The sequence below is a fragment of the Saimiri boliviensis genome, chromosome 1 (genome assembly GCF_048565385.1).
Source record: "Saimiri boliviensis isolate mSaiBol1 chromosome 1, mSaiBol1.pri, whole genome shotgun sequence".
NCBI lineage: Eukaryota > Metazoa > Chordata > Mammalia > Primates > Cebidae > Saimiri > Saimiri boliviensis.
In genome coordinates, this window is record NC_133449.1 from 186,911,090 (window position 1) to 186,926,941 (window position 15,852).

General features: G+C 42.8%; 1 protein-coding gene across 1 annotated transcript in view; it reads right to left on the bottom strand.

Annotated features, from left to right (window-relative positions):
- The window catches only part of PRDM6 (PR/SET domain 6), a 102,702-nt gene that overhangs the window by 84,827 nt on the left and 2,023 nt on the right, over nucleotides 1–15,852 (bottom strand). Inside the window, exon 3 of the mRNA XM_039471452.2 lies at nucleotides 7,255–7,562. Coding sequence (XP_039327386.1) covers nucleotides 7,255–7,562 — 308 coding nt within the window. The remainder of the gene's footprint in view (nucleotides 1–7,254; nucleotides 7,563–15,852) is intronic.

A 15,852-nucleotide genomic window follows, 5' to 3' on the forward strand; every position in this document is an offset into this window, starting at 1 on the left:
GCTGCAATTTGCAAAAATTATTTCCTTTTAAATTGGCATCATATCAAAATCTGTGCTACTGAAGTGATGCATATCAGTATTATCAATACCCTCCCCCAAAATTATGATTCAAGTCCAAAAACAATGATGCAACCTTTAAAACAATCTGCACCTGCTCTCCCAGCCTAGGCGGGTGTCCTCTGAAGACAAATGAAATTTCATAATTGTAAGATTCCTTGAAAAGTTCACCTGACCTTGAGACCAAGAACAACAGGGTGGGGGGATAGCGACCTGGTTTAGTGACCAGCAGCTATAGATATCAGAGAATGTGCTTGTTGTCAATGATCATTGCTGAAATCTGTCTATACCACACTGGAACAATCAATTTTGTAAATGATTGCAATAATCAAGGAAATTGCCTAATTTATAAATCCTTGCATACAGCATTTTAATGGATTCCTCTATTTTAATGCTGATGCCTTCAAAGCTAAATGAATTATTGTCCAGGCTGTCATTACACAAAATGATAAAAACATTCCATCTGGTGAGGAAACCACATCTCATGGATATTCAGACCCTCCACCGATAATCACTCATTAGTGACTTCCATGAAAGTTTTGCACTGCTGAGCTTTTGGAAGAGCAAAAGAGCAGGCTTATTGGTGTCTGCATGTTTGTGGAAATCCCTGTTAACAGTTTTGGAATTTGAACAAGTTACCTTTCACCGAACTGTAATGCACTGAATGTGTCCGCCAGTTTTGACAGCCTCATACCATTGTAGTTGTCTTCTATCTCTCCTTTTTGTCTGTCTAATGCGGTGCCATTTTTTACCACCAAGCCTCAGAGTCAGCAAGCCTGGCCACTCTGAGCTCCCAAACCTTGCATCACATCAACATGAATGATGCTGGATGCGCTGAAGCAAACATGTGATGTCCCAACATTTATGCTCCCACTAACCAGTAAATCTATGGAGTCTACCTGGAAATTCAGGCTACACACTTAGCTCTTTCCCTAAGCCCACCACACATAGATTGCTCTTCTCAGTTAAACCTTGGCCAATTGATTCCAGCCAATAGTGTGCTGTCAGTACTTTACTTACTGCTCAATCTCACTAACCTGACATTTATGGTGCACTGATTGGCCTCTGTCAGTGGTGCTGGTTGTAAATTCACTTTGAAAAGCTTTGTGTTAACAGCCTTCAACCAGGCTCCAAGAAGAGTACGAACAGGCAGCCTGACAATTGCTCGACCTCCTGCCCTTATTACAGTGAGTAAATCAGGGTTTGAGCCATTAGGCTGGAGCCTGGGGCCTGCACAAAAAGGATTGACATGACGAAAGGTCAACCTCTGTCACACATGTGTAACAATTTGGATAATGGAATTCTGTAACTTATCTGAGTGAGGTGGCAAATGCTTACAAGGAAAAGTACATTCTGCTCTTGCTTCTCTGGCTTTTATTCTAAGTACTTATGCCGAAGTCTGTATTTCTTGTGTAAATATACAAGGAATGTCTGAACTAATGAAATCTTGGAGTATAGATGATTCTAAAAAGGAATGAAAGAAAAAGAACGAAGGAGGCAGGCTCATGGTTGTTCTACACATAGGGTTCTTTAGAATAGCAAATGGTTTTTCCCACACTACCACTGTATTAAATCCATCTTCTGAGAAGAGAGAACTTTGATATTGTAGGCATATTCCCCAGCTGAGCAATATGTAGTTTTTCATTTTCAATCACAACAATTTTTAATTCATATTATATTACAACTATAAGTGATTTCTGGGTAATACAATAGATATTCTCAAATTAAAACTGCTTTAATTTACACAGTGAAATAAGAAGGTTCCCCTTCAGGCTTCTTGGGATCAGTGTTATTATATGACATTTCTATCAGATCACTTGCTGCCAGGCAGTGACTGGGGAGAGCAGGTTTCATTTACCTCCTAACCTCTGAGATTCTGATTTCTCTTTTTATACCTTACTTTTAAGTCAGTGTAGGAAAAGAAAAAAAAATACATGGTATAAGAAAATATACAGTTATGGACCAGTAAATATTTGTAAATTGTTTCCTTCATATTGACAAAATGCTATCAATAAAAGAAGCAATTTGTAAAAACAGATAAACTGAACTAATGAGAAAAACAGTCCTGTGGATGTGGAACTCATCAGTCTTTATAAAATAATTGCCGCTAAAGCACTGTAGTGTCATACGCATGTTGGGATTAAACTTCACTGATGTGAGACTGTCCAAATGGCTGTTAAAATTTTTTTAAAGCAGAATTATTTTTGGACTTAGAAAACTAAGGGTGGCACTATACAGCAGGATATAAACCAAAAGGACCAGAACTTTAAAGGGACATTTTCAAAGAAACTTAAAGTACTAAGTTTTGACTTTTAATACAATGCTGGAAACCATTCCAAGAGGCAGCAGATGGTTTTACAGTATATGTAAAACTACAAAATGCTCACACTCTATCAAATGGGCACCACTATAAAAGACACCCTCAAATCAAATGAGGCAAAGCTGAAGAGATGCACCAGCTGTTACTCTGCATAATTTAAAACATAATATTAACATTACTATGGTTTGTTTTTAAGGAAAAATTATTTGAATTTCACAAATTTGACATATTCAAAACCAAACTGACAGGCAGGCTACTATATTAAATGATAAATTGCTGAAAAACACAATTTTTACTTCAATATAACTGCAACAGCCACATAATTCTATCCCCTAGTGTTTTGGTGAATCATGCCCAAATGAGCCAAAGTCTATAAAACAGAATATGGAGTATATAATTACAGTATTATCACTGGGACAAATTTTAAATGATTGTAATTTAATTGAAAGTGATTAATTTAAAATATTTTTTCCAACATCTAAATACATACAAGTGGATACAGCACTGTATATATGAAATTGAGTCACTTATAGAAACATATATAATACATTTAAAATATGAAATCAATTCATTTTCTTCTAGAATCAACTACCTATGATGGTTTTGAAATATAAACATTTAGCAATGTGTAATATATTTTTAATATTGGTTTTCATTAATATCTCTTGACCTACGCTAAACAGTAACGATGAAAAATAGACCATTTGCTTAACAGCAAAACTCTTATTAAATCTAAAATATTATGGCACAAAACCAAACCACAAAAAGGCTCACATTATGTTATCCCCCTTGATTTTCTGAAGAAAAATAATGAAGGTTTCCACGTGGTACAAATGAAAATGAGACACTCAAATTTACTCAGGCAAACAGAAGACAGGTTCTGTAGAATTAAAGCCCTTCTAATACCTTAACTGTAATCCTAACAAGTCACTACATTATTTCAATTAGCAGGATAATTTTTCTAGGGTGAAAATAAGTGCAACTTATTTTGTGATTCTTGCTATAATTTCTTGTCAAGTCAGACATTTAGTTGAAAGGCCCGAGTAATTGTAGCCTATCTTAAACTGTAACTTTATTTTAAACTTCTGTATTTTATTCCAGTAGAATTTTAAGTATACACTGGGTACATTCCTCAGGTCCAGTCATATTAAATTCTGATGTTAAGCAGAAAGAGGAAACCATGTGCAACTAGATTAATTTATCTCAAGGGAAAGGGGGCACATTAATAATTGAGATAATGTTTTCATAAATGTTGGAATCAAATGTGCCTTTTCACTTCTTTGTTAGAAAACACATTAGGATAAAATTATCTCATTCTCATCAATAAGACCTAAATGCTGAGAAAGATTCTGTTTTCTTTGGAAAACACCGAGAAAGATTTTTCTTCATACTATGTTCAAATAGCTAGAAATGTATCATGCATCCAAGTCTTGGAATAAATATATATAAAACCAAGGCAAGTGATTGTCTAATGCACCCTGTAATGTTTTGTTTTAAAGTGTCTGAATTTATCATTGTTTTAAAAAAATTAAAATTCTGATTCTAAAAGAAACTGGCAAAAATAAATGACTAATGATTTGGCTTTTCACTTGTAATCTTCTTAAACTATAAAAAATAAAAAATTACCTTGGCTTATTGCAAAAACAAAACAAAACCAAACAATACAAAAAAAAAAAAAACTTTCTTGGAATTTCCCATAAACACCAAGAAGAGTCAAAAGATATTGAATGTAATGAAATGATATTTAACTTTCTTTAAATTACTGTATTTTGAAGAACTAGGATTATACACAAAGAAAATATTAACTAAAAAGAATGACCGCAAGCTTACAAACCAAACAAGCTCTCCATGGCTGATGTGTATTAAATATCAAAAAGTCATTTTTCTGCAAAGAAAATAGAGCTTTTAATGATTAAATAAAAGGAGTAACTAAGGTGAATCGGATTGTTTCTGTAACAAGCTTTCATGTGTATAATAAAGTACAACCATACTAAAAACAATGAACTGTAAACTGAAACAAAAATCCATCATCTACTTGGAAACAGTGACGGGAAAAGATTAGCAATCCATTTATTGTACTGAAATAAAGATAAGTAATTGTGGTAAGATACATCAGGACCTGAGTATTGAACTTGAAATAATCAGCAAATGATTTGAAAAAATGTGAGGAAGAGAAATGATTACAGTTGCCTTTTAAAATAAAATAGTCATGATTCAACTCCTTTTAATTTTTTTCAAATACACTTTATGGTGACAGTATTCTGGAAGCCATCTAAAAGAATAAGTTTGTGAAATGGATAATTATTACATGAGTCATTAAACAATTATTGCCAGACATTTCCTACAGATCTGCGATGTATTCTACTTACTTATTCTAATATAAATAATACGATGACTTTTTAAAATTTCAGAATAAAATTTAGCTTTGAAAGAAAGAACTAAAATTTAAGGAACAATGTAACATTTGGAATCTTGTATTATAAATGTAACAATTCAGTCATGTTTCATAAAAATAAATCATAATGCTTAAAAATTTTGAAAAACTCATACTTCATATGTTGAAAATCATTATGCTAATAAAAATCTGCAACCTATTTTATAAAGTAAGTATTTTATTTTACAAATGGACATTGGCCATTGGCACTAAGTTACCTGGCCCCAGTTCATCACATTTCACATGATCTTCCAGGAGACTGATACATTTTGCATGGCCGAAGTTTTAATATCCCTTCAATTCCTTAAATGTATCATTCTAACTGTTGTTACAAATAATTTAAAAAAAAATAGATCATGTCCTGAATTTAAAAATTGGGTCCTATAGATCATCCAAGAGTACACTCAGCAAGTCTTTTTTCTAACACAGAACCAACTCTAAGAAACACCCCAGCACACTAAACTCACATGCCCTGAACAATAGGTAAAATTCGCTTTATAGCTACTGAAGTATCAAGAAAAAGAAAAACACTGACTAAAGTCCCCAGTCTATTTACTACAACAAAATTTTAACTTCATCAAGTACAAGTAAAGGTAGAAAAGAGAAGTTCCATAGTTCTCAGTGTTGATATACATTATTATAGTCTGTATGTGTAGCGACCACCTGCCAACATACTAATCATTCAAAGCCTCCTGGGGAGGGGGGAACCCAAGAATAAACTATGAGGTTTTTTTTTTTTTTTTTTTTTATGTTTATGTCTTTGTCCCCTGGCACTCTAAAAATAGATAGGCATCAAAGGGCAATATAATAGTGTTCAGTTTTAACATTTTCTGGTAGAGTAAATTTGTACCATTGAACAATTGCTGTACAATTTCCTTTAGAAAAATATTGGTGGATTTTAAACTACATTATAATAGAGTTCCTAATAACACCACTGAAACATAAAAAGTACCTAGAAGTGTTTTATAAACTTTAAACCACATTGGAGGTTACAACTAATTAGTCAGAAACAAAAACCAAAATGTTTCAAAACCAGATGCTTTGAGCCAGGGCACTCCAGCAGATAACTGTAACGTAGGTAGCTCATTGGCTGCCATGTCCTCATTTTGGACTCCTGGGCCGTGGACTCATACACTGAGCTCCTTCTCCATCAAAAGAGGCTTTGCAGACACAGGCCTCGGGACCCCATCCCCAATAGTCAGAGGAAGGTTCTGGATATCAGATCTGTTTTTCACACAGTTTCTCTAAGGCCTAATATAGTGCTGGCCAGAGTGGGCGCTCATCAAAAATTTGAGTGGATTAATGATTCCCATGAGTTTTGTTTAGCGAATATAAGGCAGCTCACAGTGAAAAAGATCATTTTGACAGGCCAGTGAGCCAAGTACAGAGGCAAACTCTCCAAACTCTCGCAGAAATGACCCATTAATGGACCCCAGGGGTTCCTGTCAACTTGGCCCCTGCCATTTAAGAAACTTTATTTTCTAGCTAGTCCCATTTTATTATACCACCTGCCCAGCTAGTCAGATTTACATATTGCTTAAGGGTATGACTTCTGGCATCTTGTATTACTTAAGCAACTTTGCATGGGTGGAGGTGGCTAAGATTGGTAGAGGGTTACCTAAATGATAAGCATCTGTATCTTCAGGAGTGAACCTCAATAATCCACCATGACGTTTGGGGAGAAATCTCAGGGTGACGTTTTTCAAATAGGTTATTTTAAAATAATTGCTTCCGGTAAGATTGTGCCATTAAAGTATTATCCTCAATTGGGTTACACTATAGTGCTCAGAGTGTTCTCATGTTTTGATTTTCCATCCTGATGAAGATTACATAATTTCTGTTCTTCAGAGAAGCAACAGAATTTGTGATTTCTAATTCTCAATATAATTGGCTTACTTTGGGCCTTTGAAAATTGTGAAACACGTAATCTCTCAGGTTCATCACTAACAAAATTGATTTTACCTGAGAAAAGAGGCCAGCCTCTCCTTCCTCTCCTCTATGCTTCTGTTCCTTCCTACTCACTACACAGAAACACACTGGAAGCGCTTGGAATGGGACATAAAGGTCACCCAGCTCACCCTCTAAAGCCCATCCTCCGCTGCTCCATCTCCTCAGCTGTTTTCTCCTTTTCTCAAAATTCAGAGAGACCAACGGTCAAATCCATTCCAGCTGGAACTGAGGCAGGTTAAGGTGACTCTGACTTCAGACACCTGTAGGCTCTGTTTCCTTGGCTGGGTTGCTCTTGGGTCAGCCCCAGCTCTGTCAGCCTCCTTACTGCAGGTGCTTCAGACACTAGGCATCTACAGGACCAGAGAAATCTATTCTCCGCCACCCTCCGGGGGCCAAGGGAGGCTCACTTCGCAGTTGCCGCTGCTAAAGGCCAGGCTCCCTGCTGGCCAGGGCTCCTGCTCGTAGCCGAGGCGCTGTGCAGTGGGCCACTTACCTCCCAGAGATGCTGCGTGTTCCTCACGGCGCCCGCCTGCACCTTCTCTGGCGGCAGAAGCACGCCTTGGAAGGGTCCAATCCAGGTGCCCTGTTGGATCCTCTGCGCCGCGCAGATGCCGTAGGCCAGGCCAGGCACGGTGCTGGTGCAGAGGCACACCTCGCGAGGCAGGTCCCGCAGCCACTCCGGCAGCTCCGGCGGGGGCGCGGCGGCCGCAGCACTGCTGGTGCCCACGAGCCGGCGCAGCGAGTGCAGTGGCCCGTGCATCGGGCACTCGCCGTTGCGGTTGTCAGCGCACATGTCGCAACCTGCGGAAGACAAGAAGGAGGAAGGGAAGGGAGCGGGTTAGTCTGGCCCCTCTGAGCGGCCCACCTTTGGGTAAACTCCCGAGACAACAGCATCAACCCGCCCGGGTAAGCTACCTTCGAGGAAGGTTCTACCCTGGGAGCACCGAAGCGACTCAGAGCAGGAGGAGAGGAGAACCCGAAACTCTCCCTCGGAAGTCGCCGCACCCGGATCTGCCTGGTACCGGGTCAGGACTCTAGGCTCCCCAAAAAGCCTTCGGATCTGGGTGCAGATAGCATCTACGCTGTCCCTCTCCACGGAACCGACAGCTCCAGGCTTCTCCTTCCTGTTTCAGTCTCTGCATCTCTCCCTCTGTCTCGATCTCTCTTTCTCTCCCTCTTCCCTTCTGCCTCTCGTTCCTTCTGACCCTCTCGACCACCCCTGAAGTTTCTATCTCGAGTTTCAGGGTGTGTTTATCCTCATGTTACGAAAAAAGCCCGTCTCTTGCCCAATCTGCTATCTGGAAGAGATTCTGTCTATAATGGTCACCTGTGTATTTAGCGTTCCTCTTTATTACACAGGAGTCGATTTAAAATCGCCAGTTCTGGCGCGAGCGCTACTCGGACTCCCTTCGACCCAGGGACTCAGAGGCTTCCTCGACTGCCTCCCAAACACCTGCGGGACGGGGCAGAGCACGCCTGCAGCCCGATGGAGTGCGAGCCGCAGCCCCAGGACTCCAAGGGCGTGCCTGCTTTGGGGTCCCTCAAGTGCCCAGTCAGTTCTCCCTCCAGGCAGTCCAGCCAGGCAGGGACGGGTGGGGCGGAGGTGCTGTTCTGGAGGGTTTGGTGTGCACGCTCCTCTTAGACGCTCAAAAAATGAATAGCAAATTTAATTATCAGCATAATGGTTAGATGGAGAAGGCCCCAACTCCTGCCCCGATGGATGGCTGTTCCCCAGGATAAATGCGATTCTGTTGTGCTACATACACTGGATGAAGCTTCCGATGAAGCTGTCTCTCTCCGACACTCCCCAGAGCAGCCTGCGCGCGAGGGGACCCCCACCCTCCGGGCCTGGCGGTAGTGGGCGCCCAGTATCCTTCCACTCGAACTGGGCAGGGGCCAGGCGGCTACGGGTAAAAGAGCCTGCGGCGACTGCGCTGTCGGATCGCAGCGCCCTCCGGGTTATTAATGGGCCTGGAGGAGCCGCCGTGTCTGCGCCTCAGCTCGGCGGGCCTGCCCCGAGAAGGTGGCCTCGGCGCCCGCCGGCGCGGCCCAGCCTCTTTGGCCCAGCTTCCCTGAGGAGCCACGGCGACCCCGCGCAGGTGTCAGGCCTGTGGCACTGGGCCTAACACCTGGCGAGTCCCGCCTGGCGGACACGGTGAAAGCTGGCCACCGGTGGATGCGCCAGCGCCAGGCAGCGGGTGGCCCTCGGGGCACCCGCGCACCTGCCGCTGGCCTTGGCCGCAGCCAGGCCCGATGGATCACCCTGGGTGTGCCCTATCTGCGCTGAAATGGCCGAAACGCCCAAGATGAAACTTTTGTGTAAGGAACACCTAATCGTAACCCAGCATGGTAAGGGAACCCTCCTTTTGCGATTTGCTTCACAGCAAAGGAGGGCTGACTATGTAAGCATCCTGTCTCATTGGAGGGGGCTCTAGCCAGCTAAGCCTTCGCCTCAGTCAGCAGCTACTCCTCCACACCTCCCAGGAGAACCGGAAGAATGAGGGCTCCAAGCTTCTCAGAAGTGCCCCAGGCCTCTGAGACGGAAAGCAACAACCTGATTCCCAAAGTAGAAAGGTGTCCATGCTGCTGGGCCTCCCTCGCCCAAAGGCCCTCTTCTGCCCCTCCTCTGCCAGCAACCGAACTAATGTTCAAATTCTTCCAGACTCTGCTTTTGACCCCAGGGCCTGGATGGGAGTATTCTCTCACTTATCTATATGTCAGCCCCTCTGAAATACACACACTTCACACACCCTCTCAAGCTTATTGATTGTGAAAATAAAAACTTCAAGACATTTTAGGAATGACATGAAAGACAATAAATATAATTACAGAGTGCATACTATGTGTCACACACCTGTCTAGAACCAACAACCACCATATTATATAAGTATCATGATTCCCATTTTGCAGATAAAGCAATTCCCAAGCACTGTAAGGATTCACAGTAGTGTCTGCCTAACTCCAAAGCCTCTAAACCTAGAGATTTTTAAAAGACTAATGAAAGCTTGGAGAATTTAACATTCAAACTAGTGACTCAATTGAATTGAAATATTTCACTGAAGTAACTATGTGGGGTCCATGAAAACTACTGTAGCATGACTGAGTTATAGGGGTTTCTCTCCTTCCCACACTCTTGTGGTTTTGGACATTAAAGTAAGAGAATGAACAGGAAAATACATAAGTAATGTCTATAATTTTGAATGTTAGTGTCTGACTTCAGAGATGGCCTTTCAGCACCTTTGAAAAAATAGCTAAAAGCAAAAGACAATAAACAAAGGCAATATGCCCATGGAAATAGAAATAAATCACTCCAGGGAGTTTCTTAACTGATTTTTTTTTTCTGCTTGACTCAATGATGCAAATGGTAAGAAGCAAGAGTGTTTAGCATTCATTCCCCTAGCGGCCTGTACCAAAGATTGTCAACTTCCAACATGCTACCCCATGCACATCATCCCATCAACTACATCAGCATAGGTACCAACTGCACTCACTACCCCCATAGACAAGAAGCACACTTTTAATATTTATAATGTATGATAACAAAACTGTGGCTAAAGCCTTTCTCCAAGAAGTCCTCTACAGCCCTCTTCAACTTCAACTAAAGCCCTCTTCTGCCCCCTCCTCTGCCAGCAACACCAACTAATGTTTCATTTGTCTCCATAAAGTGTTGAAAAACTTAATAGTGGCTAACAACAGTAACTATTAGGGGTGAAAAACGGAGGCTCTCCCAATAGCTAGAAGACTACCTGTGTGTTAGGTCCACAGCAGGCTAGACTAAGCCAATCCACTTTAATTAATCCACACACACCAGTCTTCTTAATTTGTGAAACACTTAATGCTATAGCAAAATATCTTGCCAGAAAAGTAGACCAGCTGCCATTAAGATACATGTTATATTCCAATGTTATTTTTTAATACACAAAATCTTTGCAACTGAAAACATTTGCATTTTATGTCTGAGTCTCAGGGTAACTTGAGGATATTAAAAACTAACATTTCTTGGGGTTGACAAATATGACGCAAGTACACAAACATTCTAGCAGTGTTTTCTAGACATAAACACCTACATGAAAAGGTTTGAAAGAGAAGCAGGCTATATGCCCAAACTATGTATAAATGTATATAATGTATGTCATTATATTTTATACACACACACACACACACACAAACACACACACTGCATTCTAGGCCAAGCAATACATAATACCACTACGTAAGTTCCTGACAAAGAAGCAAGCAAATGTTCATACTTTCTCTTAAACTCAGAAGAAGAGTTTTTGTACAAGTTCATAATTGTTATTCATAGAGAATTTTTTATATTTATGAGAGGTACTTTCATATGCTGTAAGCAACAGACTTTGAAATGCCATTTTAGCATTAGGTAATGTAAGAGACCATGGTTCCTTTTCTATCTTGAATGAATCTGTCAATGCTCCTGTCTAAGGCTCTTTGAGTAAAGGAAGGTGCTGTCATTAGGTTACAGACTTGTTCACCTACTGGCTTCAGAAGGCCAGGCCAAGTGCAGCTTAGAGCAGACTTTCACTCTTCATTTCCTATCCTTCTGTATTGTTTCGATGTCTTTAAAAGTGCAATAGATCTTCACAATGTACCTATTTTAAGGAAAAGGGGGCAAAGCAGGCCATGGTTTTCTTTTCTGGAATTGCATTTCTCGTTCCAGGAAAGGTGAGATATAAAATGCTTCCGGGCTGTTGGTGTGTGGAGAGGCCAACAGTCATGTGTAGGCGCGCAGGGAGTGCGCGCCACGCCACATCTTCACTTCCCAAAGCTTCCCGGAGGCCTTCCTGGGCTCCCACCCGCCCAGTATAAAGGAAACCGAGAAGTAGATGAAAAGCCTGCTTCCCCGCCTGGGAGGTACAACCCAATCGGGCAGGAAATCCTCCCCAACCGCCGCCGAGGTCGCGGCCCTCAGTCCCACAGGCTGAGACCCGAGGGGCCGGCGCCCATCGATCCCCGCACTGGAGTGCCGCCTGCTGGCAGTGCCGCGTGCGCCCCGGGCGGGGAGGGGCGTGGGGGCTGGGCAGCCAGGCAGAGGGCGGGCAGGAAGACCACTCGGGCCCGAACCTCCCGCGTGGGGGTTCACGCCCCCGGGGCTCCAGCCTGCTCTCCCCGCCACCCCGCACTGCCTTCCCGAGCTAAAGTCTAGAAGGGGTGGGGGAAAGGGAGCGATGTGCGGGGTGGGGCGCCCAGACGTCGGCGCCGAAGGCTGAGTTTTGAAGGTCCCACCTCGATCCTGCCCGCGAAAGGCTCTCTCCTAACACAAGGCGTGGCCGCCGACACCACCCACGATCCGAAGTCCCCACTGCGCCCCGCCACCAACCCGGTCCTCCTCCTCTACCCGGCAGGGGTCTTCGAAGCCCCTGGAGCGGGTCTAGAAGCAGCTCCAGAGGTGAGGGAGGTTTGCCTGGCCGCGGACAGAGGAGCCCATTTCGCACCCCTGCGGGGCGGCCCAGCTCGTGGTAATCCTCTCAGGAACTCTCTCTCTACGCGAGTTTAAAGCTCCCGGCGAATCGCTGAAGCTCTGGGCGTTCTCTGCCCCGCCTGGCCGCCGGCTGGGCCCTGGGACCAGGAGAGAGAGACAAAAGGAAGAGGGAAAGAAGGGAGGGAGAAAATGTGGGTCTTATTTGTCTCCCGATGACTGTATTAATAAATTAAATGGGAGCGCCAGTGTGTGAGGGTGAGAGAATATTGCGCAGAGATAAACCTCGCCGGCCCCTGCCCCTGCGAGGCTGCCATATACAATGCGGAGATGATGAATAGGAGCCGCGAGAGGAGATCGAAGCGGGTCTGGGCTGGCTCCACTCTCTCCTACAAAACTATAGGGCAATTAATTGTGGCTTGTCCCCTCATCCTTCATCTACTGGTGGCACATATCGATGGAGATTACTGCTGATGGACCATTTTATCACCTTAAATAAACAGTCGCCACCTCTTCTAACCTCAATCTAATATATGGCTCTATGTTCCGTTTCGGGGCGCTAGATAACGAAAGATGTAAAATAGCTAAATCTTGTGTGTTACGGGAGGAGGCTTGGCCTGCACACACACACACACACACACACACACACACACACACGAGAGACAGAGAGAGAGAAACACAAAAGCCCACGCAAGCCAAATCTCCCTCCCAGCCGGACCAGGTCTGAAATCTAAGGTGCTCGTTGGTCTTTCTCCGTGGAGGCGCAGGGCGGAAGGGGCGCAGCGGGCGTTCCTCCGAGGCAAGAAAAGCCTGCGGATGCACCATTGGGCTCGCGGTTGCCCCAACAAGACCTGTATTTTCCACCTGGGTGGGAAGGGATTAGGGAAGGTCAGAAAACACTCGCCCTCCTTTATCTCTTTCCTTGACTCCTCAGCAGGCAACCCGACAAACGAGTGTTAGGCCCAGACTTCCTTTTCTCTCCCCAGCCCCCTCCCTAAACCCCAAACGTGGCGTTACTGAAAAGGGAGCCCCCAGCCCTGCTCCCGCACCGTTCTCCCAACGGCGCTGTTCCCGGCACTGTTCCCTGCGCTGGAGGGTTTCAGTAAATCGCGAGGGGACAGACACCCCTTCCCCAACTGTGGAAGTTGCTAGGTGGTCCAACTCTCCGCCGAGACACCTAAAGTGGCTCAGTTCCCGCCTCCCTCCCAGGTCCTCGAGAGGCACATCTTCACAAAAAGTTATGAAAAGCTAATTGGCTCTGCTAAGAGAACATCCGGGATGCTCCGCAGAAACGCCAGGTGCGCCCGGTGACTGTCTTTCTCTACTTTCCAAGATTAAGTAACAAGGTCTCAGGCAACGCGCCCGCTCTCAGAACCCGGGAAGACGGTAAGAGGCCACTCTGATCTAAATCAAAGGCCTCAGACAGCCCAGCAGCAAATGAGGGCAGTAATATTAGTGGGGGAAAGAAGGGCCCCATCCCCCATTTATATAGCAGGAGGCACCACTTGACTTTTAAGAAAAGAAAGCAGCAGCATCAGTAGCAAAGCATTCAGAGCTTCGGTCAAAAGTGTACTTTAGTCACAGGGTAAATTGACACGGAGTTAGCAATATACTGGAAAAGCTCACCCGGGCTAGCTGGCAGTTTCTGCTGTTTTAAAATCTTTTGGAATGAAGGAAAGCTACAAGCCCCTTCACTGTGACATTTTCCATAGAGGCCAATAAAGTTTCAAGGTGAATACTAGTGTTCCTAAGTTCTTTCCTTACAGAGAAATGATATATATTACTGATCTATGGCAAAAAGTTACTCTACTAAGGGGAAGGGACAAGCCTCCCCCCCCCCCGTTTTTATTTCGCCTTGTAAGAAGAAGAGAAAACAACTCAATGCCTATTTTTTAAAGTACAAACTGATAAAATGAAGCAATGCTAAGTGGTCACTTCACAGAATTCTTTTGGAGGGAGATGGCAAAAGAAAAAAAAAAAACTAAAAGAACAACTAGGGAAATCTATACATGATAAATTATTAGGAGCTTCCCTCTGCCTCCACCCTTCCTCTCACTCCACCCCCACTCACTTATAACTTGGGAATAAGGAGAAGCTTCTGTTTTTCACAGTCTTTCAATAACCATTATGCCAACTTCCCCTGACAAGGGAAATGAGTTTCCCAGCATTTGTATTTCTGATTTGTTTTAAGCTCCTACTTAGATTAGACTCGATCACAATTCATTCTTGTAAAAGTACATCCCATGGCTTCAAATGAGTGTCTAAGCTTGCTTTTCCAGAGAAGTTCCTGGAGGAGTGAGAGATCTGGTCTCCCAGCATTACACAGGGCTATCTCAGCTTTTTATTTTCTGTCTCAATTGCCCTTTAATTAGTGAGCATCGTGGGGTGTAACTCTCATAGGACAATCTAAGTCTCTTTTCCTTCTATCTTTCCCTCTGCACTTCACACACTGAAACAATCCAGTTGGCTCAAAACGAGATACCAGAAGATTAACACAATATAAATCATTTAAGTAAAATTGTAATTTATTTTCTCCAACCAGAGAAAAAGTTACCTAGGCAATAAACTAGTTCAATACCCATTAGGAATCTATCCTAATTCTTTCTCTGATTAGTCTTAAGTTTTCTCTGGTGAAAATGTATTAAATTGCCAGACTGCACTGTAAACAGTACAGGGAGCTCAGCACATCGCCAGAGTTTTGGGGGTGTGCTCCTAGTGACTTTTCTAGCATATATTTAATTCAGAAGAGAAACTGTAAGATAGATGAAGCATTCTCAGCCTGCAATGGCTATATTTCACTCAGCAGTAAGAGGTATCTTTTCCAAGGTAGTTTAAAAATCTTATTTCGCAATTTAAAATAATTGCTTCAAAAACACACATTCGACAAATTTAGTAGGCGATAAGTAGTTTTTAAAATCTATTGGGAAAGTATATTTTGTAAAACTTTCTGAAACTCTGAAATACAAGTTTTCTCAACTGCACAGCAAAATTAGAGTTGAAACCACTATTTTAAACCAGTGCTTTGTCCTCAAACTTTGTAAAGAAAAAAGGAAGCATGATTGCTCTTTTTGTTGGTAATTATTATCTCCATCACAACTTTGTCCAACATAATGAAAATATTCATAGACCTCAATCACGAGGCTGATGCCGTTTTTTTTTTTTTTTTTTTTCATCAAAGCAACGACTTTGGAATCCTTTAAAAAGCCATAACTGAACTTATTTTGCCTTTACAACGAATTAAGAAGTTCACAGAGTGGTAGACATTTTGCAAGAAGCAACTTATTCAAAATTGAATAAAAATAACCGTTTTAAATTGACTCTACTCATACAGAAGCCAGATGAATGAATGAAATCAAGAAAATATTGGAATGAATGCTGATCTTTCAAATCCTGTATTGCTTTCAATTTGACGCTCTTCACATACTTTAACGTTATCTCCAGAAGTCTCTGGGAGCACGTTTAACACCCCCAATTCAGTATAGGTGTAAACACAGTAAAAATTCTGAAATTACCAAAAAGAAGCAGATATAAATCAGTACATATTGCTTGATCATCATTTAGAGTTTTGCTTCAAAACCACCAAGTGGAACCGTACTTGTGATAAGCGTTTCAAATTGTGAATATAAGAACTGAAGCTACAGGAATCCTGATGTT